Source organism: Balaenoptera borealis (assembly GCF_965194805.1).
Source record: "Balaenoptera borealis genome assembly, chromosome: 13".
Taxonomy (NCBI): domain Eukaryota; kingdom Metazoa; phylum Chordata; class Mammalia; order Artiodactyla; family Balaenopteridae; genus Balaenoptera; species Balaenoptera borealis.
Genome location: NC_138870.1, coordinates 1,001,157 through 1,025,452, shown reverse-complemented (window position 1 = coordinate 1,025,452; position 24,296 = coordinate 1,001,157). Strand labels below are relative to the sequence as shown.

General features: G+C 56.9%; 2 protein-coding genes across 31 annotated transcripts in view; one reads left to right on the top strand and one right to left on the bottom strand.

Annotated features, from left to right (window-relative positions):
* Positions 1 to 3,698: 3,698 nt before the first annotated feature.
* Positions 3,699 to 24,296, bottom strand: part of MICAL3 (microtubule associated monooxygenase, calponin and LIM domain containing 3) — a 176,124-nt gene continuing 155,526 nt past the window's right edge. For 17 of the 26 annotated variants that reach the window (XM_082350068.1, XM_082350056.1, XM_082350045.1 and 14 more), the window contains 7 exons: positions 21,284 to 21,394; positions 20,146 to 20,239; positions 15,860 to 15,910; positions 8,704 to 8,769; positions 6,603 to 6,702; positions 6,372 to 6,445; positions 3,699 to 6,298 (listed from right to left, as the gene is read on the bottom strand). In XM_082350068.1, the coding sequence (XP_082206194.1) occupies positions 6,114 to 6,298; positions 6,372 to 6,445; positions 6,603 to 6,702; positions 8,704 to 8,769; positions 15,860 to 15,910; positions 20,146 to 20,239; positions 21,284 to 21,394 (681 nt within the window). In that variant the 3' untranslated portion in view covers positions 3,699 to 6,113. The remainder of the gene's footprint in view (positions 6,299 to 6,371; positions 6,446 to 6,602; positions 6,703 to 8,703; positions 8,770 to 15,859; positions 15,911 to 20,145; positions 20,240 to 21,283; positions 21,395 to 24,296) is intronic. The other 9 variants (XM_082350071.1, XM_082350060.1, XM_082350061.1 and 6 more) reach the window with 3 other exon arrangements.
* Positions 8,776 to 15,853, top strand: LOC309609101 (uncharacterized protein). 5 transcript variants are annotated; one of them, XM_082350085.1, is made up of 4 exons: positions 8,776 to 10,048; positions 10,098 to 10,597; positions 10,646 to 10,660; positions 10,738 to 15,853. In XM_082350085.1, exons 1-4 carry the CDS (start codon positions 9,820 to 9,822, stop codon positions 10,942 to 10,944), a joined length of 951 nt encoding a protein of 316 aa, XP_082206211.1. In that variant the 5' UTR covers positions 8,776 to 9,819; the 3' UTR covers positions 10,945 to 15,853. The 5 variants fall into 5 exon arrangements, with proteins under 5 accessions (XP_082206211.1, XP_082206208.1, XP_082206209.1 ...); XM_082350082.1 differs by lacking the exon at positions 10,646 to 10,660 and having other exon boundaries at positions 10,098 to 10,644; positions 10,694 to 15,853; XM_082350083.1 differs by having other exon boundaries at positions 8,776 to 10,597.

Genomic DNA, 24,296 nt, shown 5'->3' with positions numbered 1-24,296 from the left:
TAAACTCATACCACTCAATAGCAAAAACAAACAAAAAAATTGATTAAAAAAATGGGCAGAGGAACTTGGACATTTCTCCAAAGAAGACATACAGATGGCCAACAGGCACATGAAAAGAAGCTCAATATCACTAATCATCAGGGAAATACAGATCAAAACCACAGTGAGATCACCCACACCTGCTAGAATGGCTATTATCAAAAAGTAAGAAATAACAAGTGTTGGTGGTAAGGGTGTGGACAAAAGGGAACCCTTGTGCACTGCTGGTGGGAATGTAAACTGGTGCAGCCACTATGGAGAACAGTATGGAGGTTCCTCAAAAAATTAAAAATAGAACTACTATATGATCTAGCAATTCTGCTTCTGGGTATTTATCAAAAAAATGAAATCACTATCTTGAAGAGATATCTGCACCCTCCTGTTCACTGCAGTATTATTCACCATAGCCAAGACATGGAAACAACCTAAGTGTCCATTGGCTGACGAATGGATAAAGAAGATGTGAGCCACGTGTGTGTGTGTGTGTGTGTACCTATAAATGGAATACTGTTCAGCCACAAATAGGAGTTCCTGCTCTTTGCAAGAATGTGGATGGACCTTGAGGGCATTATGGCTTAGTGAAATAAGTCAGAGAAAAACAAATACTGTATGATCTCACATGTGGAATCTAAAAAAAAAAAAACAAACAAAACACCTGGGGACTTCCCTGGTGGCGCAGTGCTTAAGAATCTGCCTGCCAATGCAGGGGACACGGGTTCGAGCCCTGGTCCGGGAAGATCCCACATGCTGCAGAACAACTAAGCCTGTACGTCACAACTACTGAGCCTGCGCTCTGGAGCCCTCGAGCCACAGCTGCTGAGCCCGTGAGCCACAACTACTGAACCTGTGCTCTAGAGCCCACGAGCCACAACTACTGAGCCCACCTGCCTAGAACCCGTGCTCCACAAGAGAGGCCACCGCAATGAGAAGCCCGTGCACCACAACAAAGAGTAGCCCCCGCTCGCTGCAACTAGAGAAAGGCTGTGCGCAGCAACGAAGACCCAACACAGCCAAAAATAGAAAGAGAGAGAGAGAAAGAAAGGAAGAAAAACGGACACAGCAGATTCGTGGCTCCCAGAGACAGGGACAGGGAGTAGGTGAAACGGGTGAAGGGGGTCGAAAGGTACAAACTTCCAGTTATAAAATAAATGTGTCCTGGGAATGAAATATTCAGCATGGTGACTGTAGTTAACATTGCTGTGTCGTGTATGTGGAAGTTGTTGAGAGAGTAGATCTTAAAAGTTCTCACTGCAAGAAAAAATGTTTAACTACGTGAGGTGATGGCTGTTAACTAGACCTACTGGCGATCGATCTGCAACGTGTACAAACATCAAGCCGTGATGTGGGCAGCCGGGAGCCAGAGGTCTGCGTGCGGGAGGCGGTCCGGGCAGAGGGAGCTGGGCTCTAAAGGGGCAGGAAGGGGAAGAAGGGGGCACAGGGACGCGCCGCCGCCCTCCTCCTGAGCTGCCTGCTCCGCAGGGCCTGCGTGGGTCTGGACCAGCCAGGGGCCCTGGAGCCTGCAGGGCTGAGGCCAGGGCTCCGAGGGGACTCCTACGGTCGCTGCTGCTTCGATGGGCACCTGTTCCCTCAAGCCAAGGAGGTGAGGCCTCCGACTTCTCCAAGACAAATCCCTTTGGGATGGGGGCTCTGGGTGGCAGCAAGGCTCACACCCCACCTCCCACAGCACCCCCGTCCCAGCCTTCTCTCGGGGTCAGGGTTCCACGGCCGCAGACGCCACTCCTTTCCTCCTGGCGCCCAGCTGACTCCTGATTTGTGGGGTCAGGCCTTCCTCCATCCCGGCCACCCCAGCCTGTCACCACAGGCTGCAGACTGACAGCCAGTTCGCGAGGGCTGACATCTCACATCCCGAGGGCCGTGGGTCCCAGGCGTGCAGCAGGAATCGGGCCGCGGGGCCACGGGCCCTCCCCACTCTAGACCAAGGGCCAGACCAGCAGAGGCCGGGAGAGCTCTCTCCAGCACCCAGGCCCCTCCAAGCTCCTCCTCTGTGCGCCCCGCCTGCCCCACGGAACCCAGTGGGTCGAGGTGCGTTCGGCGGGGTCAGTCTGGGAGGCCAGGGAGGCCCAGTAACTTGCTTGGTTGGCTTACGTGTAGGGGCCACCCCAGCCCTGGAGAAAGGTCTGGCCCTGGGCGGGGGTGGATCAGCTCCCAACCTTCAAGGCGCTTTCCCACCAAGACAGAGTCGAGGCTCTGGACCTCGAAGGACAGGCAGAGAGGTGAGTACCACCCGGGTCCCCAGTCCCCGCGCCCTCCGCCCCTGGGCCGCCCCCTCCTTGGCCCCGCGCGCTCCGTCCCCGCTGCTCCCTCCGCGTGAGGCAGACGCGGGTGCGGGCCGAGGCGCCTCCCCGGCTCGCGCTGCCCTGGACACGCTGCGGGCGGCGGAAGTGGGTTGTTGAGTGACGTAGTGAACCGGAAACCCCGAGAGGTGTGAGACCCTCAGCCAGCAGGCGCAGCGTGTGTGCACGTGTGCACCCCGGGGCGCTCTCTCCACGTCTGTCCTGGAATCAGGGGCCTTCTCAGGCCCACAGCAGCCGGGACTCCACTGCCCCGCTCGAGTCCCAGCTGCAAGGCCACCTCAGGGAGGGGACACGGGCGTGGGGCTGCCACAAAACGGTCCCTGCCAAGCCTGGCAGCCCCAGCCCCTGGGCACCGCACTGGAGGTCTCTGTGCGGGGCGCTGGCCCCCCCGAGGACGCTTCCTGCCTCCCCGCCGAGCCGCACTCGGGGGAGTCTTGCAGGCAGTACGACAGCCCGCTCTGTCCTTCCCATTTCCCACTCCGGTTCCTAAGACGGGACCGTGGGGATCAGGGTTCAGGAGGGATTTCAGAGCCACGGACACGGGGTCTTGGACGGCCTGGCGGCAGCCGCAGGACAGCCTTCCCTCAGTTGTCTGCCTGAAGCCACCATCCCCTCCTACCACGTGGGTGCCTGTGAACCGCAGCCAAACCCTGCCTGTCTCCGTCTCTGATCAAGGGGCCCCTCTGTGGAACAAAAGGGGGTCAGCACAGGTGGCACCAGCCCCACTCCCTGACCCAGACTTCCTTTGAGGAATCGAGGGCCACGCTGCTTCTGTTTTTCTACCCGATGCGCACGTGGCGCCGGAGGCTCTGGGAATCAGCTGGCCCGGCACTGACCCCGCCCGCTGCCGCCCCAGAAGGAAGCCCTGTGCCTTTGGGATTAGCTCCATGGTGACAGAGGCCAGCCACACGCCCCGCGGCCAGCGCACGAGGAGGGCACCCGGGCCGCAACATCAGGGCTCCCAAGACCCTGTGCTCTGAATGTACTTGGGGAGGTGGATACATCTCATCGACTTAGGCCTGCAGGCTGCAGAGCCCACAGCACCGGGCTGCCAGGGCCTCGGGGTCACCCTGACGAGGAGACCACTTCACAGAACGCGCGTCTCTCCGGGAGGGTCCTGGCACTGCTTTGGAGGACGGCCCCGTACACCCTGGGCGCTCCACACACTTTCTCAAGGGGTGTCAGCAGCTGGCCAAACCAGGACAACATGGACAAAAATAAAGTCCGCTGAGAAAGCACAAAGGTTGTGTTCTTCAAACCCATACACACTGACAGGTGCCGCCACGTGTGGACACCAACCCACTGAAGAGCGTGCCCTGGCTCGTGCCAAGAATACACTCTGTACCTGTTTTAAAAACTTTTATTGCGCATAAAATGGCCCATTCCCCTTTGTAGATCAGTTGTTACCACCTTTAAAACTGTTTTCTTTAAACTCTCCCCACTTTCTGCCCCACTGAAAAAATTCTGCTCTTTGAAAAGATAGAGGATAGTCTATCACTGCTGGTCAGAGCAGCTGGGGGACAGCTCCCGGGGCAAGGGCCAGAAGACGCCATCTGAGCAGGACTGGACCCCCAGGTGGAGCCGCTGGTGACCTCAGACTGAGGCGAGGTGCACTGCCGCCCTGCCTCTGCTGGAGCTGAACCCGGTTGTCCCTGCGTGGGCCTCGGGCTTGGGCTTGCTCACGCCGTGGCATTTCAGAGAGAGAGAGAGAGATTTCCTGCTGCCCTGCCTTCACGGGGACTTGACAGGAGCTGAGTGCATTTCCAGAGCTGGGAAACACTGCATGCAGCCGTCAGCAGGGCACTACAACAACCTGCAAACTAGTGGTTATAAAATGGGAGCTTTCAGAAAAAGTGCTCTACTAGAACCTGAAGTCGTAGCCCTGCGGGAGGGAGTGGGGGAGCATTTCCAAGCTTCTCTGCAGCCTCCAGGCCGTCCTCGCTCCTGCAGGCACAGTGTGCTTCCGCAGGGGCGGGTGTCGTGTCCCTCCTGGCCACTCTGTAAACTTGTCCTCGTCCTGGGTGGGCAGAAGCTCGAGGGACGGGCCTGGCAGTTGCAGTGCACTGGGGCGGTGGGTGGGAAGGGTATGGGAAGGGTAGGCAAAGGCCACACAGGCGATGAATCCTGTCCCAAGCCCAATTTTATTGGAAGGCTGGGATTTAAGGATGGGATCTAGAACACCCTCCGCTCCCCCTTTTAAGAAAGGAGAATAGAAATGGAGGCTCTACCTCATCAAGCAAGAGGTGAAGGTCAGAGCCATGAGGGCTGGAGCAGCGCGTGCCCTGGATTCCAGGGGGGCAGACGGCAGCTTTGGGACAGATTGAAGAAGACAGTTCTTTGCTCCTTTGCAGTGAGAATGACTCTGTTCAAGTTGAGGCACGATGTGGTTCCCCAAGGACATCCCAAGGTCGGCGTGGACGCCCCTTGTCCTGCCGAGGCCTCTCCTCCCTGCACGCGGTCCCGCTCCACCAGGTGTCGGCTGGAGGGCCTCAGAACTGGCCTGGCGCTGCCCTCGCTCCTCTGTGTACGAGCACGGCCCCTGCAGAGTCTAACAGTGGCTCTGCAGGCTGGACACTGCTGGCCTCTGGCTGAGCCACAGCACCAGCTGGCTCCATGGTGCTTCCTGTCCAGTGCCTCCCCACGAAGAGGCGCTGGGCTGGAGCTGGGCCGGAGCTCGTGGGCCTGGGCTGGAGCTCGTGCGTGTGTGTGACCCCAACTGGAGTCCCCCAGTGTGCCATCACTGCAGCTGCAGCTGGCTGGGTCTGGGCCTCGCTGAGCAGGGTCCCACACGCTGGTGCAGCCAGCCTAAAACTTTCTTTAATAAACATGCTGTGGGAGGTGAGACCTCGGCACCAAAACGGAGGAAAAATGGGTTCTGCAGAGCCAGGATTCCAACAGGGAGGCCAAGAGGCATCTGTGCCTCATGGCGTGGCCTCCAGCAGCTCAAACGCATCCTTGACAAGCGAGCGGTGTAGACACGGACGCCTGGGGCCGGGCACAGGAGGACGGGCGCTGCACGCCGGGGCCCACACGGGGGTCTTGCTGACCTGAGGGCTCAGGTCAGCCCCACGACGAAAGAGTAACGAATGGAGTGACAGCGCGGTCAGCTGGGACCCACCTCCACACCCCTACCCAGGTGCCAGGCAATCAGTATCCTGGTAAAGATACAAAAGTGAAGTTGCTTCTTTTCAAGTATTAAAAAAATAAGTTAATTGACAAAGAGGGTGCGAAGCGGCCGCGTCTCCCAGGCTGTCAGCTTCGCTCGGGGCAAACACAGGAACAGGCAAGGACAAGGCCAGCCTGTGGCGGGGCGGGACGAGGGTCTCCGCCCGACCCTGAAGTCAGTATCTTCCAGTGTCGTGAATTAAAAGCAAATGCAGCAGCCTCAGGCCTCAGGCCACAGCCAGGAGAGGCCTGGAGCGTGGCACTGGGCCCGCGGGGCGGGCCTCCTCAGCCCTGGGCCTGGGGGTCTCGGGGGGAGCCGTGTCCCTCCTACCAGGCGTCCCCCCCAGGACCCACGTTCCTCCGTCTCCGAAGCAGGAGGACAGGGAGGCCTCTTGGAGGAGGCTGAGCTACTGGACCACCATCTTCACCTGGGGCTCCCACAGCTCGGCGCTTGACTGCTTCTCAGAGCCCCGAGGAGGTCTGAGTGCAAACTCCCAGGAGGCGCCAGGCCCGCTCAGACCTCGGATCTGGGTGGTCTGGGAGAAGCCAGCCCGGTCAGACGGATGCACAGACCAGCCAGGGCCGGGGCGGCGCTCAGGACCAGTTCAGGCTGAAGCCCTTGGACAGCATGGCGGCCTCCAGGTCCTTGTCCTCCTCCTTCTCCCGGAGCCGCTGCTCCTCCAGCAGGGCCACCAGGGCGTCTCTCTGCTCCACCACCTCCAGCATCTCATTCAGGATCCTCTTCTCCTCCGACAGCTCCTCCTCCGTCTTCAGGTGATCTGGGCAGAACCAAACACGTGAGTCCGCAGGGCCAGAGGCAGCGGCCCTCACCTGCCTCCCCGCCCCTCCTACCTTCCATGGCCATCCGCTCACGGAGCTCCTGCTGCAGCCGGCTCTGCCGGTCCTCCAGCTCCAGCTCCCGGGCGCTGGGGTTTCCGGGGATTTGGGGGGAAAACAAGCAAGTGACTGGCGGGGGGGTGGCACAGTTCCGCGTCCCCTAAACTGGGAGGGGGCTGCGCTCCTGCTGTGACGGGCCCTGAGCCCACGTCCCACCTCGGCTCCCCGAGACCCGAGGCCACTCACAAGATCATCAGCTCTGACTCATAGCGCACCATGGCGTTCTTCTCCTGCACCAGCTTGAACCACTCCTGCATCAGCTTGGGGTCGTCCTTCTTGCCCATGCCTGCCGAGAGAGGGCGTGTCGGGCAGGCAGTGCCGCTGTCCCCAGCCCAGACTCGGCAACGGGGCAAATGTGCAGAAAGCCCAGCAGGGCGCTGCCTGACGCTCCCAGGCCAGGCCCAGTTTGCCTTCGGCCACGAGGACGCCCCACCCCCAAGGGTCCCCAGCCTGCGCCTTCCTCTGTCCCTCCGGCCGGCCTCACGCCCCAGCCGCTGGAGGCAGCTTGCCTGGACCTCTCCTGCTCGACCGCTTGCTTTCTCTTGGCATGTTTTTGGTGCTCTGCCCTCCTTTTTTCTCTTTTTCATTCATCTAGCATGTATTTGGTACTTGCTAGGTACTAGGTCTGCTTTGAGGCCAGTCTAATGAAGAGGCAAATGGAGATTAAAAGGGTACTCGGCCTTCCTTTCCGGGGACACTCACTACAGCACCTCCACAGGGTCACTGCCCCGAGGCCTCCTCGTTTCTGATATCCTGACCAGGGAGGTGCCTCTCTCAACTTGCGGCTCCTCAGGCTTCCTGACAGATGCTCCCGCGACCCCTGCATGGCAGACGCAGTACGTCCCTGGGAGGCGTGGGGACTCTCAGCAGGGCAGGGAGACCGCAGGCTCCCCGCTCTGATCCAAGCCCAGCGGCAGCTTCTGGGGCAGGTGCCACCCACACTCGGCTGCCTGCACCCTACTCAGCTGACACCCGTCTCCACCAGGAGCGGCCTGACCCCCTCGGGCTCAGCCGCAGCAGGGGGAAGGAAGACCTTTCCAAGGAGCCACACCCCACGGAGGGGACACAAGGAAGCCCACGGCCATAGTGGGTCCTGTCCAGACGCAGAAGCCAGACTGCGGTGGCTCTTCGCTGTTTTCAGATTACAAGCCACTCGACAGTCTCAGGAAACTTGGGGACTCTCTTCCTGGAAAACTGCACGTGAACACATCCAATAATAACTCTGCCAAGGACTCCAGGTGTTCATGGGCCCCAGAAGTCCACCCACGGCTGGGCTAAGAGGCCGGGACGGGAGGTCTCTCCAAGTGCCTCTACTTTACGGGTCACTGGTCAGAAGTCCTCTCCCAGTAAAACCAAGCCCAGGAACACACGGGGTGACTCTCTCTCAGGGACCCCGGCCTCCCACCGCACGCAAGGGCAGGGGCCGCGTCTGCACTGCGCTGTCCTGGGTCCTGGCCGCTGCGGAGTGCGTGCTGGGCGCCGGGGCCAGAGCACTCCCAACCGCCCGGCAGCCCCCATCCAGCTCCGCGCGTTCCTTCCTGAGCGGCTCTGCACAGGGCACCCGCGGGGCGTACAGGGAGTACGGGGCCCGGGGCAGGTAAGCTCTCTGGGCACCAGGATGCCTCCTGAAGCGCTCGAGCCAGCTCCGGAGGGACGGCCGAGGTGGACGCAGCTGGTGGTGGTCAGCGGTGAGCAAGCGCCGGGGAGAGCAGAGGAAGGTTAGCGGGTTAGCCGTGGTCACACTCCCTGGCCCCGCCCGCATGCCTTGTCAACGACAATCACCACCACAAGGGACTGCAAACCAGACAAACTTAAAACACACACACTCAGCAAGACACAGGGCAGAGAAGTTTGCTTTTAGTGGTTTGGAAAGAACTGGGGCATCTGTGTAGCACAGTCTTTGTAAGGACAGTATTCCTCGACTTCACCAGCACAAATCGCTGCCACATGGGGCAGGGCTCCTCACCCGCGTCCCGGTCCCTCTATCTGCGGGACTGGAGGCTGAAAGGCCCGACCACGAGTGGTGGCCTGGAACCGTGGATGCCTGCAGCCTGAGAGGCCCCCAGACCTGGACCTGCTCCCTGCCTGCACCCCGCCCCCCAGCCCCCCGAGACAGTCGAAGGGATACTGTACCTTGTACGGGACTGCCACATACTCAGGGGGTTTGTAACAGGGCTACCAGGTATCAGAAGAAGAACGAGAAAGAGCTGGGTTTCGGGTCCCTGTTTGACTAGTGTTGCTACGCCCCCCCGAGAGGCGGTGGGGAGAAGGTTGGGGTTTACTTTACCTTCCTGGACACAGCAAGGGCAGAAGGAGAGAGGTCTACGTCGTGGAGTCCCGCCACTGGGCTCAACTTCAAAAAGGGCCAAACAAGGAGGAGGAGGAGACGAGATGGACAGAGAGGAGGAGGAGGAGGAGTGCGGAAGTGGAGAGGGACAGGGAGAGGTGAAGTGAAAAACAAGCAGAGGACAAAAAGCAAAAAAAGTGAGAAAGGAACAACAGGAGGAAAAGAAAAAATACAAGAAATGGAAAAGCAGAAGCAAGGGAAACACGGTCTACAAATGAATTCAGTCCTTTATCCAGCACGGAAACTGAGCAGGAGCAGCCCCGGGCCTGGGGAGGGCAGGCTCCCTCCTCCTCTGGTCCTTGCTGGGAGGGCGGGAGAGCCGGGAATGACCATCTGGGGGCCTTTTGGGTTTGGGGATCCCTCCGTGAAAACATCCAAAGTGTCAGCAGGCCTGCCCGCTGCCGTGGAGCGGCCAGGCCCGAGTGAGAGTTCTCAGATGTCACCCTGTGGGTGAATCTAAGGGCTGGGGGGCGCCTCTGGGCGCTGAACCCGTAGAGGAGCTCCCCGCCACGGAGGCAGCGCCCGGTCTTTGATGGGCCTCCAGGGCCGATGCCTGTGACGCTCTGATTCTGAGCCAGGGCTCGTTGGCCCAGCGCGTCCCCACGGAGGCGGTCCCCACCGCCCGAGTCTCTGTCCCCCCGTAGCCAGGCAGAGCCGATCGCCCCTCTTCCTCTGCCCCTTCCCTCTCCGCAGAGGGTCGACGCCACAGCTGGGGACGCTGTCACACTGCGGACTGCACGACAGGACACGCCAGAAACTCACAGAAACAAAGCTGGGAAGTCGTGCAGAGGACATCTCTAGACTCGGGGCCTGGGGCTCTCAGGAGGGGGGACCGTCAGCAAGGGACCATCACAGAACCACAGGGCACACGCAGGAGCCACGGCCCCGCGTGGTAGGCAGGGCCTGGACCATTAGAAACAAGCCTGTTTCGGTGAACAAGGGCCAAGCAGCCACGTGTTGGTTGAGAGGCCCTTTACTTTGCAACGGGGTGAGTGCAAGTGCCACGTTTTCTCTTTCTTTTAAGCTCTTCTCTGTGTTCTCCACAGGGCTTTGTGCATGAATCTGATATTGGGTGAAAATTCACGACTAAGGCCAGAGGCTGTTTGTGTGTGGGTGTGCAGAGGCTATGTGTGTGGTGGGTGTGCAGAAGTTGTGTGTGTGGTGTGTGTGCAGAGGCTGTGTGTGTGGGGGTGTGTGTGCAGAGGCTGTGTGTGTGGTGGGTGTGCAGAAGTTGTGTGTGTGGTGGGTGTGCAGAGGCTGTGTGTGTGTGGGGTGTGCAGAAGTTGTGTGTGTGTGGGGTGTGCAGAGGCTGTGTGTGGGGGGGTGTGCAGAAGTTGTGGGTGTGGTGGGTGTGCAGAGGCTGTGTGTGTGGGGGTGTGTGCAGAGGCTGTGTGTGTGGTGGGTGTGCAGAAGTTGTGTGTGTGGTGGGCGTGCAGAGGCTGTGTGTGTGTGGGGCGTGCAGAAGTTGTGTGTGTGTGGGGTGTGCAGAGGCTGTGTGTGTGTGGGGTGTGCAGAAGTTGTGGGTGTGGTGTGTGTGCAGAGGCTGTGTGTGGGGGGGTGTGCAGAGGCTGTGTGTGTGGTGGGTGTGCAGAAGTTGTGTGTGTGGGGTGTGCAGAAGTTGTGGGTGTGGTGGGTGTGCAGAAGCTGTGGGTGTGGTGGGTGTGCAGAAGTTGTGTGTGTGGTAGGTGTGCAGAGGCTGTGTGTGTGTGGTGGGTGTGCAGAGGCTGTGTGTGTGTGGGGTGTGCAGAGGCTGTGTGTGTGTGGTGGGTGTGCAGAAGTTGTGTGTGTGGTAGGTGTGCAGAGGCTGTGTGTGTGTGGTGGGTGTGCAGAGGCTGTGTGTGTGTGGGGTGTGCAGAGGCTGTGTGTGGGGGGTGTGCAGAAGTTGTGGGTGTGGTGGGTGTGCAGAGGCTGTGTGTGGGGGTGTGTGCAGAGGCTGTGTGTGTGGTGGGTGTGCAGAAGTTGTGTGTGTGGTAGGTGTGCAGAGGCTGTGTGTGTGTGGTGGGTGTGCAGAGGCTGTGTGTGTGTGGGGTGTGCAGAGGCTGTGTGTGTGGGGGGGTGTGCAGAGGCTGTGTGTGTGTGGTGGGTGTGCAGAAGTTGTATGTGGGGTGGTGTGCAGAGGCTGTCTGTGTGTTGGGTGTGCAGAGGCTGTGTGTGTGTGTGTGTGTGTGTGGGGGGGGGTGATACGTGTGCAGCGATCACGTCCAGAGTTCCGAGTGGCGTGACCAGGTGGTCACTGGGGCAGGCGCGAGCCTCCTTTCTTACAAACACCCCCAACTTATAACTCATCTACATGCAACCTTCTCTGTCTCAAGGCTGGTGCTCAGGACACCTGGATATGCCCACAAACTACAGGGTCCCCACCTCTGACGCTTCCTGGGACAGATGTTAAATGCAAACAGGCTGTGGGTGAAAGTGGAACAGCATCCCTGCTTGTTAGCAAGGCACAGGGACATGACACACAGCCACACGCATCCGAAACAAGGAAGCACGTGCCGGCAGCACAGGTAAGAATGTGCTTCCCCTTCTGGACATCACAAAACGCAGCATTCAGCCCCTTTTATGTAGACCACGTCCTCAGACGCCCTTCCAGCACAGAATACGGCATGAGATCACAGAACAGGACTCAGGACAGAAATTAGGAAAGCAGCACCCTCGTGACAACAGGCAGAGCAGATGTGAAATGGCCAGAGGCCATGAAAGGCGGGTTGTGACTCTCCTCCTTAGCCTTCCTGCGTGCTCTGATATTTCCATAATGTATACTTTATAATCAGAAAACACACCCAATAAATACTGTTTTAAAAAGAAGAAACTGAAGGGAAAAACCAGCCAAACAAGGGGAGTTCCACCCCAGACCTGAACCTGAAACGAGCATGCAAGGGAGACACAGAGGCGCTGGTTTGGAGCTAGTCTCTTGCCTCATTTGGAGACATGAGAGACACAGATTGGGTTCACCAGCGGTAAGGGCAGAGAGGTCGTCACAGTCGTGGCAAATAGAAGTCGTTGACATTAGTTTCTGTATAACATCGGGGAGATGGGCTCCTGTCCGTGTGCATCACTCACTCTGACCCCAGCTGCCGCCCAGAGCACCCAGAGCCCGCGTGCCAGGTGCGGCCTCGCAGGGCGGCCGTCAGCACCCACCCTCCCCAACTTCGGGTCAGGCGACATGTGTCACTGAATTTGAAAAGCTGCAGATTATCATCGTGCAGCCAGGCACATCTCACGGATTCCAGAGGGACGTGTGACGTGAGCGTGGCAGTGCGTCAGAATTCAAGCCACGGGCACCTGTGTGGCCTCCTCCGGCCCCGGCACTGGCCCCGGCGGCTGCCCAGCCAGACAGGCATCGGCAGCCCTGCCGTCAAAGGAGGGACCGGAGGCTCAGAGGGTCTGACGTGCGCAGCCCGACTAGGACCGCCCTCGCTCTCCGTTCCCAGCACAGAGGGCCCTTCCTAGAGGACCGACAGAGGCTCCAGGCAAAACCAACAAAAGGACGCAGCTTGGAGCACAGGGGTCACACACAGAGCCCACTCGGGCGCCAGACCTGGAAGGGCCACCAAGCCGCCTCCGCCCCGCCTAACGGAGAGGCCCAGAGAAGGCGAGTGGCCGGGCTGGGGACACGGTGAAGCGGGCCTGAAGCCAGGTTTCGTCTCCCTAAGTCGGGTGCTGTCCAGCGACTGCCTTGCCTCTCTGGCGGCCCGGGGCCGGTCCAGGACCCTGCAGGCTGTGGAACAGCGGGCAGCCACGACCAGTCCTGCGGCACCCCCCCCCCACTTGTTCTTTCTATAGTTCCACCTCCCCTGCTTCCTCATAAAGGCTTTGCCTGAAGCACTGCATCCTCCCTCCCACCCAATCACCCCACTACAGGCAACGTCAGGGTAGCTGGAGACAGAGTGGCTGGTCTGCAAGCCGTAGGGCGGCCTGCAGCATCTGACAGGGTGGAAGGCTCTGTGCGGCAGGCCCGGCCAACAGAGAGCTGGGGAGATACCTTGTTAGGAAAACTCAGTATGGAACAAACCTCTAGACTGGGGGGAAAACGAACGGAAAAAAAAAGCATGTGAAAATTGAGATCCAACACGCGCGCACACACACACACACACACACACACACACACACACACACACACACACGTGTGTACACACACAGGCTGGGACACCCACACACACAGGAATGCTGGGGAATCTCAAGGATTTAAAGTTCCTAAAGCAAAACCAGAGCCAGGCTAATGCTCAAACCGAACAGACCAGCCAAAAATCTGCCAGCATCAACTAAGGGGGGCGAACAGCACAGGGAGGCGTGGAAGGGGGAGTGGGCGGGCGGGACGTGCTTCCCTGCCTTCCCACCACAACTCACAGCAACAATGAAAGCCCCTCCCCAGTCCTTTACACTACGTTTCTAAACCACTCATGTTCTTTCAATTTCCCCTTGAGACATACAAATCAAGAGGTGAGGTCTTTGAAAACTAGAAATCAGGTGTATGTATTTCAATTAATTTTTTTTTTTGGTCACACCATGCCGCATGTGGGATCTTAGATCCCTGACCGGGGATCAAACCCACGCCCCCTGCATTGGAAGCACAGAGTCTTAACCAATGGACCGCCAGGGAAGTCCCCAGGTGTATATAGTTCTAAGTTAAAGTTCTCCAGAAGAGATGTTTTTATCTGAAGATGTCCAGTCGCCTACTCGGTCTAGTGCAACAAGATGGGTGGCTGGGCAGGCTGGACGCTGCCTCTGTCCTGTAATGGGTCCTCTGAAATCACAAGATTCAGCTTTGTGGAAAGGGGATCTTTATACTCTGTGGCTCAGAAAGAGGCTTTTAACAGATTTGGTGCCTTTAAAAGTTAGCTGAGAGCCACTCTAAGACCCCACGGAAGCAAGTCTGTGTGGCGGGCAGAGGTCAGGCAGGGATTTGGAGGCTGGTCTCCTCGGGCAGGGTGCCTGAGCCTCCTCTTACCCACGCAGGAAGTAAGATTGGTGCTGGGTTTCCCTGTGGCTCTTTGGGGATGCAACAGTAGAGAAGCAATCAGATTCTACACTTCAGGCTCCAAATTTCAAAAGGGTAAAATTTCCCCAAATAATGAGATTACCAAGCGCTCCAAGAAGGAAACATCAGCAGGAACTGAAAAGGGGGCTGATTCTGGCATCTGTTCTCCTCCCGGAGTCTGTGGGAGGGCAGCAGCCTCCGCATGCTGAGCAGAGCCCACCGAGGTTAGACTTTACACAGAAATCACAGAGAACTGACAGAGCAGGAAGTGAATCGGGCAGCGGGGGTCATAAGGTGTTTAATGTGGGTGTTCATGATTCAGAGATACACTGAGTTCCTTTTTCTATTTATTTCGTTTTCCCCTGGAATTTGTGGGAATTCTAAACCCAGAAGGCTAGAAGCTGAAGTCCAGGGACATAGAAATGGAAACAGCCAACATCTTATCACTCAAGCCAACAGGAGCAAAGAAAGCAAAACTAGCCACATGAGGTAATCAATGTGGCAACAGTATTCGAGCTAGGAGGGAAGGGCAAACGTAATTTTAAAGAAATGGGTTTGATAGTTCTTCCCAGTAGATTCTGAATTAAACAAAAAAATACTTTTCACATTCGTTTGGAATCGACATAAACGTTCCCCAGGGGTGTCGGGAAGCGGCGGGAAGGGAGCCCAGGACGTTAGTCAGGGGTGGGGTCTGTTAGTCGGGGTGTAAGCATCAGCCCTTTTACAGCAGCAATGGCCACGAGGTGGCAGCACCTGGACACCAGAAGCTCAGGGCCCTGGAAGGCCGTGCAGAGGGGCGAACCCGTGGACGTGGGGTGAGAGAGCAGAGCAGAGGCCAGCGACAGTCCACCCCCAACGAGGCCGGGAGGCTGGGAGCCTCCTTACTGGTGGAGCCTCTCTAAGACCAGGGCTCTGTCTTGAGTCGCCATCAGAATCATGCTTTGGTTTTTAAATGAATGGGCCAAGAAGTGACTCTCTTAAAAGGATGGGATTACGGTAAAATATGAGAGAGTGATCTTTGTTCCCTCGTCTGTTTTAAGACCACTTTCAGGCATGGAGCCTGCATGGGGAGATGAAGAGGTCAGACCGCCTGACCCAGGAGGCAGGACCCCAAGAAGGCGCCGGGCCCTGAGCAGCCACCCGGCTTGGCTCCTGATACGAGGGCAGCCTTCCAGGAGAAAAGGTGCCCAAGGTCTAGAGGTGAGACTCAGGCCTTGGCTGTTTCTCTGATCCGACACAAATGGTGAGCTTTGTATGCAAGAAAACAAACATACTGAGTTCCTTTGAGAGGGCGGTTCCACTTTAGAAGGCATGAGAGTGGCCTCGAAGGTTTGTTAAAGCAGGTAACCAGGCCTCACCTCCAGGGCTCCTGACTCAGAAGGTCTGGGGCGGGGCCTGAGAACCTGCACTTCTAACAGGCCCCCAAGGGGTGGTGCCAAGGCTGGCACTCCAGGGACCATACACAGAGGACCACTGCCTGGGACTTTTCCTGTCTTTGTTGAAAAGAGCTGCAAAGTAGGTCCCTGGACAGAGCAAGGAGGGAGGAACATTCTCAGAGGCATCCGTCAACACAGCCTCAAGTCTGGTGATCCGGGCAGGAATCACCATGACACCACTCCCAGGCACCTGGACCTCTCAGCGGGGGCCCGAGCACGTCCTGATGGAGACAGTGGAGGCCGAGCTCTCTGTGTGTTTGGTTCCCGAGTGTGGTTGGCAGTGAGCTTCCTGGGGGGAGTGGGAGGGATGTGATTCGAGGGGAGGTCATGGTAGAGTGTGTGTGTATGTGTGCGTGTTGAGTGTGTCCGTGTGTGTTCCTACCGTCAAACAACCAAACGATATTAGTGGGACCAGAGTGAAGATCTGAGGTTGACAGGCTGGGGTAGGTGAACTTTTATTTATAAAACATTAAAATAACCCCGGGCAGCAAAAGCTATCTCAGGTCTCCCCCTGGAGCACGTACGGGCAGGGGGAGGGTCGGGCATTGCTCCCTTTGAGCTGGAAAAGGGCCTGTGCTTTTGCCATCTGCTGGTTATCGGGATGACTTCTTGCTGTTTGTGAGCAGGTGCGGGGGAGGGGGGCATCAGCAGGGTTAGTTCAGCAACAGGGCTGCATACATACCACCTAGACGCAAGTCGATGAGGTCAGTGTAATAAGACTCTCCCCAATAGTCTACAACAAGGAATCGTGAAGAGAGTTACTGCATCAGATAACCCTCCGGTCCCCGCGAGCCTCGAGCAATGAATGGCGTGAAGCATAAGAAACACCCAGAGACGCAGCAGGAGGGGGACAGGCGGCAGCTGGAAAGCATGTGTCCCCCCAGGTGCCCCCCCGCCCCCCCACGTGCACACTGTAGCCACAGACCTCTGGGTGCGAGGGGTGGTCACAGAAAACCACAGGTGACTGCACTGACAGAAAGTGATCAGCCAGGACAGAAGCCTTGGCTTGGTCGGGAATCCTGCTGGGACTCAACCTCATCTAACTAAGATTTAAAGAAACTCAAGGGCAGATCAAAGGTTACGAACCTCCCTAATTTCCGAATATTAGAAGCCCCAGGCTGAGGGGCTGAAGGCGAAACGTGAACACCCTAAAAAAGCTGTGTCAGGAACCAGCCCTCAGCTTGCCCTGTCCACACCGACCCCACCAGGAGCAGCACTTCTGCTGGACGGCCTGAGATGCAGGAGGCCCTGTTTCTTCTGCGTTCAGGCCCCCTGAGAGCGGGCAACGGGCGGCAACGTATTCGCGTTCATCACACTCCAGGACCCCGACACAGGCGTGTGAGCGAGGGCGGCCCCCCAGGACCGTGACGCACGCAGAGCGGAGTCGGCTGCGGTTCGCTACCCTTTCCTCCACAACTCACAATCTGACAGCTGGTCCTGGCAGCCTCTGGTTCCACATGAGGGCTCCTCCTTCCAAAACACACACACTGGAAAGCAGACTGAGGCTGATCCAGTGGGTTCCAGAGACAAAGAGGGCTTCCCAGCTGCCCCAGACCAGAAACCTCACGAGTCTGTCTTATCCAAGGCTCTGAAGCTAAACTTGCCGTGCGGATATACGTAAGACTCAGAACTATGCGAGCCTTCTCTGGAAGGCAGCTAGGCCACCAGTCTGACCCCGCAGAGAGCCCATCAGGTGAGATCGAATGGCCAGTTCAGGGAAGGAGCTGACCAGCACTCCTCAGCCCGAATGGCCTTCTCAAAGGCTCGGCTGCGAGCAAGCAGACTAGCAGGAGGGATGGGACACAGAAGCCCAAGAGAAGGCACAGTTGAGTCTCAAAGACGACCTCTGTCAGGTGGGAACAGAGCCCCAGGGGCTTCTGACAAGAGGGAGCCTAGGAAGTGATGTGCTTAAAAGAAAAAAAGCAAAGTACTGGGTTCCTGTGTCGAGTGTTTCCCAAATGCATTGTGGGAATCTCCCAACGGAGGTACCACAGCCCGTCTTTGAAACAGGAGACGTGTATTTGGACACAAGTTCTGGGAAGCTTAGCAGACTCTGGACCAGAATTGTGGTTTCAATCTGCTCTCTGGAAGCTTCGGGCTCTTCAAGTGCTGTTCCGGGGTCTCCCAAATACCCAATTCACAACTACTTTTAACTCATCAAAAAACTTAAACACGGCTTCCCTGGTGGTGCAGTGAGTTAAGAATCCTCCTGCCAATGCAGGGGACACAGGTTCCATCACTGGCCCAGGAAGATCCCACATGCCACGGAGCAACTAAGCCCATGCGCCACAGCTACTGAGCCTGCGCTCTAGAGCCCATGAGCCACAACTACTGAGCCCAAGTGCCACAACTACTGAAGTCCGTGCGCCTAGAGCCCGTGCTCCGCAAGAGAGGCCACAGCAATGAGAAGCCCGCACACCGCAATGAAGAGTAGCCCCCGCTCGCCGCAACTACAGAAAGCCCGCGCACAGCAACGAAGACCCAACACAGCCAAAAATAAAAAACAAATAAATAAACTAATTAAAAAAAAAAAAAAACTTAAACAGGACACACCACATGCGAATCTTTGATCCGCCAATGTGTAACCCACTGAAGCCCATCAGCATGTTAATCTGTGCTGCAGGTAAACATGCTTCTGTGAGGCCCCAGGACCAGGCTTCTTCTGCCCTCTGTGTGCGAGTGTCTGTCCTGCCTGTGACGCGGGGGAAAATGACACTTCATTCATTAACTTCAATCCTGGCCTGCTAGCAGAGTCTCACTCTCGGAGTGTCCTGCCAGGGTGGTCCTCCAGGGGCCAAGGTGGTCCTCCAGGTGCCATGGTGGTCCTCCAGGTGCCAGGGTGGTCCTCCAGGTGCCAGGGTGGTCCTCCAGGTGCCACAACACATAGCACAGCTGGTTCTGGGTTCACTGTATGTTTGGGAGCATTTATCTGAGATCTCTTCTTCATAAGGAATCTGAACTGCAGTTGGATCTGTAGTGATTCCACTGAGAGAGCAACTCCGACTTCAAGCTGCAGACACCCAGACCGTTCTCACTGTGCACGTCCTGAGATTCCCACGGCTGTGTATGACCTGCCCCGACCTCTGAGCATCAGGTGCCCACCCTGCGTCCAGGGTTGGACTGGACATGGAGGGTATTAACCCTGCAGCTCTCCACAACCTGCATTTTCAAATTTGTGTTTATTAACATTTAAGAGTAATTTTTTTTTTTCTTTAAACTTGAACTCATAATTTGTCTTGTAAAAAAGCTTTCTGCTGCTGATTAAAAAAAAAGTTTGAAAACCACGTAGATGAAATTCTGGTTGTATGTGTTTATGAAAAGGTAATTATCTAAACAACTAGTAAGCGGAATTTCAGCAAAATCCCAGGTCAATCTTCAGTGGTGCCTTTTCTCTGGCCCCTTGGCAGGCAGCAGACTGAGGAACGCAGCCTGCTGTGGAAATGCCGAGGGGCCGCCACGGACAAACCGCAGGGCAGCTGAAAGATATCTGAATGCCATGCGGAACCATTAGCGCTGGGTGCGCATCTGGACCTCAGAGCCCTGTGGAGCACAGGGGCACTTAGGCGAACTGTGACCCCTCTCCACCTTGGCAGGAGGAATCTGAGGGTCCAGGGTCCTCCTGGCATCTTCTGCAAGAAGAGAGAGCAGAGATGGCAGGGCCCGCGGGTCCCCGTTCCCACTGTTGCAGGGCTGCTCCATCCAGGCGGTCAGGCTTGACCGAGGAGGTCGGGTCAGGGCACACAGGGCGGGGGCCCTGCCGGGTGAACCTGAGTCCCCGCTCCTGGGCACAGGGGCCGGTTCACCTCACGAGTCAAGTTCTCACATGTCATCTGGTGGCACAGTGAGTCCAGCATCAGTCACAAGACATCACAGCCTCATCTTCCTGCCTCATGTCCTGTCTTCACCTGAAGGTCACCCTGAGTCGACTGTTAGCTGCACTCCGTGGCCGTGAAGGGTCAGGACGGGAGACCTCCTTTGTGCCTGACCCCAGTCCTCCAGAACCCCACGAACGCATCCTGACACCAGCCGCTCACTCGGAGGCCAACTGCTGGTCAGTCTTCCAGCAAGATCAGAGGCAGCGACAGGCCGCATTCGTGGCTGCCTCTTCCTGATTCGCCTTCAGTTTACCCTCCGCCCGAAGCCCAGAGGACCCGCCCCCGCTCCCGAGGAAAACCACGTCACCACCTGTCCTCACCCCTGGTCCCACGACTCTAGTGCTGACCCTGGAGGCCCGTGGTCTCCACAAAGGGATGGAGGCTCCAGATTCGGGGGCTTGGGAAGGCGGGGAGGAATCACTAGTGCCTGGGTTGGGGCTACAGCTGGGGCTGGTCCAGTGGTTTCAAGGTCCTGAACCAAGAGGGCCTCCTGGGCCCTCGGCACCTCTTTGCTCTCCCTGAGCCCCACTGTGCTGGGCCCACCCACAGGCTCTGGGGACAGTGGTGGACTGCACTGCCCCCATGGCTCTGCCCCAGGAAGGGCAGCCACCAGCACGTGGCCCTCACAGCCACTTCCCAGGGTCTGCTCTGCTTGGGCTCTGCCCTGAGTACCCAGCCTCCAGGACAGAGCCTGGTCCACCCGGAGCACTAGCTCCACCCGCTGGGGCGGGGGGCGGGGCGGCCTGCACAGCAGTTCTGTGATGGTTCCTTGTGCACAGCCTGCCCCGTTCCAGTCACTGGCTTCTCGAGGAAAAGATGGGGAGGAGGGAGCAGAGAGGAGGCCCAGGGCGTCAGCAGCAGATGATGAGCCGAGGGGACCGCCGGCCCTGAGACTGGGCGGGGCAGCGCCAGATGCACGGGCCTTTCTCCTCCTTTGCTTAACAGAAGCCCCAGCTCTCAGGGACGAGGGGACCAGAGAGAGAATCCTGCTGGAGACTAGCTGACTCCTAGGGGCGTGACGGGAACTAGCCTCCCGCGGGGCTGGGTGGGCTTTCCTCGGGGATCACCTGTCCGCCAGGAACCCAGCCGGTACCTGCTTCCCCACGCAGCGCCTTCTCCACGGCAACCCCTCTCTCCTCCAGCTGGCGCTGCTTCTCCTCCACCTGCTCCAGCTGCCGCTGGATGATCTGCGGGCGACATGACAGTGTGAAGGAGGGAGAAGGGCGAAGTGGCCGGGTGCCCAGAGCGCGGCACGAGGGCGCAAACACCGCAGCGGGGCTCCTGAGAGTCTCAAACAGATCCTGCTTCAACAAGATTAAAACTGCCCAGAGCAGACTTGCGCTTGCCGGGGTCAGGGGTTGGGGTAAGGGACTGGGAGTTTGGGGTTAGTGGCTGTAAACTATTAGATGTAGGATGGATGAACAACAAGGTCCTGATGTACAGCACAGAGAATCACAGCCAATCTCCTGGGATAAAGCATCATGGAAAAGAGTATAAAAGGAATGTATACATGTAGATAACTGAATCACTTCGCTGTACAGCAGAGATTAGCACAACATTGTAAACCAACTCTACTTCAATGAAAAAACACGGCTCCACTCTGCACGGAGAGAGGCTTCTTAGGGATGACTGACACCCGGGAGGACCTCCCACCCCGAAGCAGCGGCAGGGGCATATCTTCACACAGAAAATGAAATAAAATCCAGGGATCCGGTCACGCAGGGAACACAGATCCAGAGTAATGTCCAGGGAAAGGACAAGAAGACTGGTTTTGGAAAACCAGAGGAATATCTTTGCTGGGATTTGGACTTGCTGTTAATGTTTCTTGCCGTTGTAGAGCTTTTGATTATTGTCCTAATCTTTATGAACACAACTATATACATACGATTTCATTAAAAAACCACATTGCATTTAGGTATCTTTTAATATTTCGCATTAAAAAATTATTTTTTGTTTAAAAAAAAAAAACGCTGGAAGGCCTGGGACCCTGAGGACAGCTCCAACCTCTAAATCCCAGGCGTGTCGGAGGCCAGCTAGTCACAGCTGCCTCTTGCTGACAGCTCTGACAAACACACGAGCTGGCTTTACAGTGGTTCTTCCAGAGCTAGGGATCTAGGAGACTCAAAGCCTGGCCCCTCCCTTTCACCCAACCACCGCCCCCCCGCCCCGCGAGGCGGCTCTTCTGGCCTCTTCTCCCGCCCTCCTGCGGGTGCCGACTCCCCGCTGCTCACCTGGGCGCGGTGCAGCCGCTTCAGCTCCTCCTGCTTGGCCTGCCTCCGAGCCGCCTTCTGCACGCGCCGGGTCAGCTTGGTGTTCAGCTCCTCCTCCGTGTAAGTCCTCGGCTGGAGGGGACGACAGGGGTTTACTCAGTCAGGGTCACGGAGGCCGCAGGGCAGGCGGGGGCGGGGTGTGCGCAGACGCCCAGACCCTCGGCCTGGCAGGAGCTCCACAGGCCAGGGGGCACCCGGAGATCCACGGGAGACGCTCCCATGGGGCAGGGACAGGAGGCTGGCTGCACAATGACTGCTGGGCAGTTAGGACAGGAGGGCGGGGCGCCTTTACTGCTGAGATCACCTGTTTCCCATGTAAGGACGTCTGCTCTTCTTTAAGACAGTGGGGGTAAACATGTTGATGAAATGTTTTCCCCAAGCCTCTTGCTTGTAGGGGGCACACAGGGAAAGGAAAAAGAGAACCCAGGATCCTTCTACTTTTTTGTTTGGTATCAAAGCCCACTTTTTTCAGATGAGCACTACTTGCAAGGTTCTTTGAAGAAGTCAGGCCTGAAGGAAATAGGGGTGCTTCTATTTTAAGTCTGAGCGAACCCAAACCAACTAATGCAGCTGGAAGAAGGATGCCGGTGAACCTGGACAGATCAGGGGTCTGCACACCAAGAGGAGGGAGGACGTGCTCTGGCAGGGCTGTGGGGCTGTCAACAACGGAGGGGCGCCCAGCCAGACAGCACAGCTGCACCTGCGAACGTGGCGTGGACGGCACAGCAAGTGTCGGGCACAGTGGGTGAATGCGGGCGACACTGAGGGACACCTTCTTTACTGCCTCCAAGAAAACGAAAAAGGAGCCTTTGCAGACTTTAAAGGAGCTTCCGAATTTAACTCAGGAGTTTATCCTGGTGATCTTTATTCTAAGAGTTCCAGTGCTAGTGGAGAGCCACCACTTAAGGACCGTCCCGGGACTCCCCGAGCAGGTACCCTGCAGGTCACGGAGCCAAGGGCTCAAGAACTCCCCGTTCCTGTGGCGCCCAGGCCCAGAGGGGCCTCCCTGTCCCCACTGGCACCCGGAGCAAAAGCACCACATGGCCCCCCAGCCTGCGACAAGCAAGGCACCTCCCCGTCCTTGCCCGTTGCTGCCGTCCACGCGTGCCCAGACACGGTTAGCGAGGGTTCGGCTGCCGGGCTGGGCGGGGCTGCAGCAAGGCCTTCCCACAGGGACAGGACACAGCCTTCGATGTACATCATGTCCTGAACATAAACCGACTTTTAAGGGGACGTGATGGAGAACAAAGCAGAACGGCAATAATAACAACGATCAAAAATTAAAAATAGAACCCAGAAATGGAGCAAAATCAGCTACAAGTTTAAAACAAACATGCACGACTACAACACATGACGGCTCTTCCCGTGTCAGCCAGGACGGCTGCATGCAGGCTGGGAGTGAGACGCCAGCAGCATCACCTCAGTGAACCCGTCTGAGTGAGGCCTGGGGTCACTCTTCTGCCGAGAAGACAGCGCCTCCTTCACTTGCCCCAAATTTCCTGTGCTCTGTCCTCAGTCCCCTTGTGTGTAAAGTAACCACAAGGTCACAGGAGCTCTTTCTCTGTGCAAGTTCAGACTCCTCCTCTGACTGAACGCTGCAGGGTGATGGCTGGGGGCAGGTGGTGGGAGCCCCGGGTAGACTGCGTGTCACCCAAGCTCTCTGTCCTGCTGGTGTCCCTGAACAGGCCCCAGCAGCCCTGGGAGGGGGTGGCCATCTCCCGATTATACGCCAAGAAAGGGACCTAAATGGCACGAATAACAGACTTCCACCAGGGATACTGCAGGCAGTCAGCGTGGCCTCTTCTCATCCACTGAGTCTAGAAGAGAGCTGCTTGGCAGCCCCATTAAATAGCTCAAAAGCAGGAAGGGAGCGAGAGGGGCGGCCACTTCTCCCAGGTCAGGGCCTCCCAGAGGCCACACCTGGCCATGTGTGCACATCCTGCCTCAAGCCAGAGTGAGGAAGGTTTTCATTATCAGAACAAGGCAGTTAAAAAGGAGACAGGTAATTTCCCCATGTGGCATGTGAAAAAATCCAAAGGAACTAGTAACTATAGCCTGAGGACCAGCACTTATCTATTAAATTAAACAGGGAGACTGAATAGCCAAAACAACCTTGAGAAAGAAGAATGGAACTGGAGGAATCAGGCTCCCTGACTTCAGACTATACTACAAAGCTACAGTAATCAAGACAGTATGGTACTGGCACAAAAACAGACACATAGATCAATGGAACAGGATAGAAAGCCCAGAAATAAACCCACGCACCTGTGGTCAACTAATCTATGACAAAGGAGGCAAGGATATACAATGGAGAAAAAACAGTCTTTTCAATAAGTGATGCTGGGAAAACTGGACAGCTACATGTAAAAGAATGAAATTAGAACCTTCTCTAACACCATACACAAAAATAAACTCAAGGGCTTCCCTGGTGGCGCAGTGGTTAAGAATCTGCCTGCCAATGCAGGGGACACAGGTTTGAGCCCTGGTCTGGGAATATCCCACATGCCACAGAGCAACTAAGCCCGTGCGCCACAACTACTGAGCCTGTGCTCTAGAGCCCACGAGCCACAACTACTGAGCCCCCATGCCTAGAGCCCATGCTCCGCAACAAGAGAAGCCACTGCAATGAAAAGCCCGAGCACCACAATGAAGAGTTGCCCCCACTAGCCGCAGCTAGAGAAAGCCCGCGCACAGCAATGAAGACCCAATACAGCCAAAAATAAATAAAATAAATAAATATATTTTAAAAATGGTATTTTTTATATAACTAGAACAAAAAATCTTAAAATTTGTATGGAGACACAAAAGACCCAGAATAGCCAAAGCAGTCTTGAGGGAAAAAAATGGAGCTGGAGGAATCAGACTCCCTGACTTCAGACTATACTACAAAGCTACAGTAATCAAGACAGTATGGTACTGGCACAAGAACAGAAATATAGATTGATAGAACAGGATAGAAAGCCCAGAGAGATAA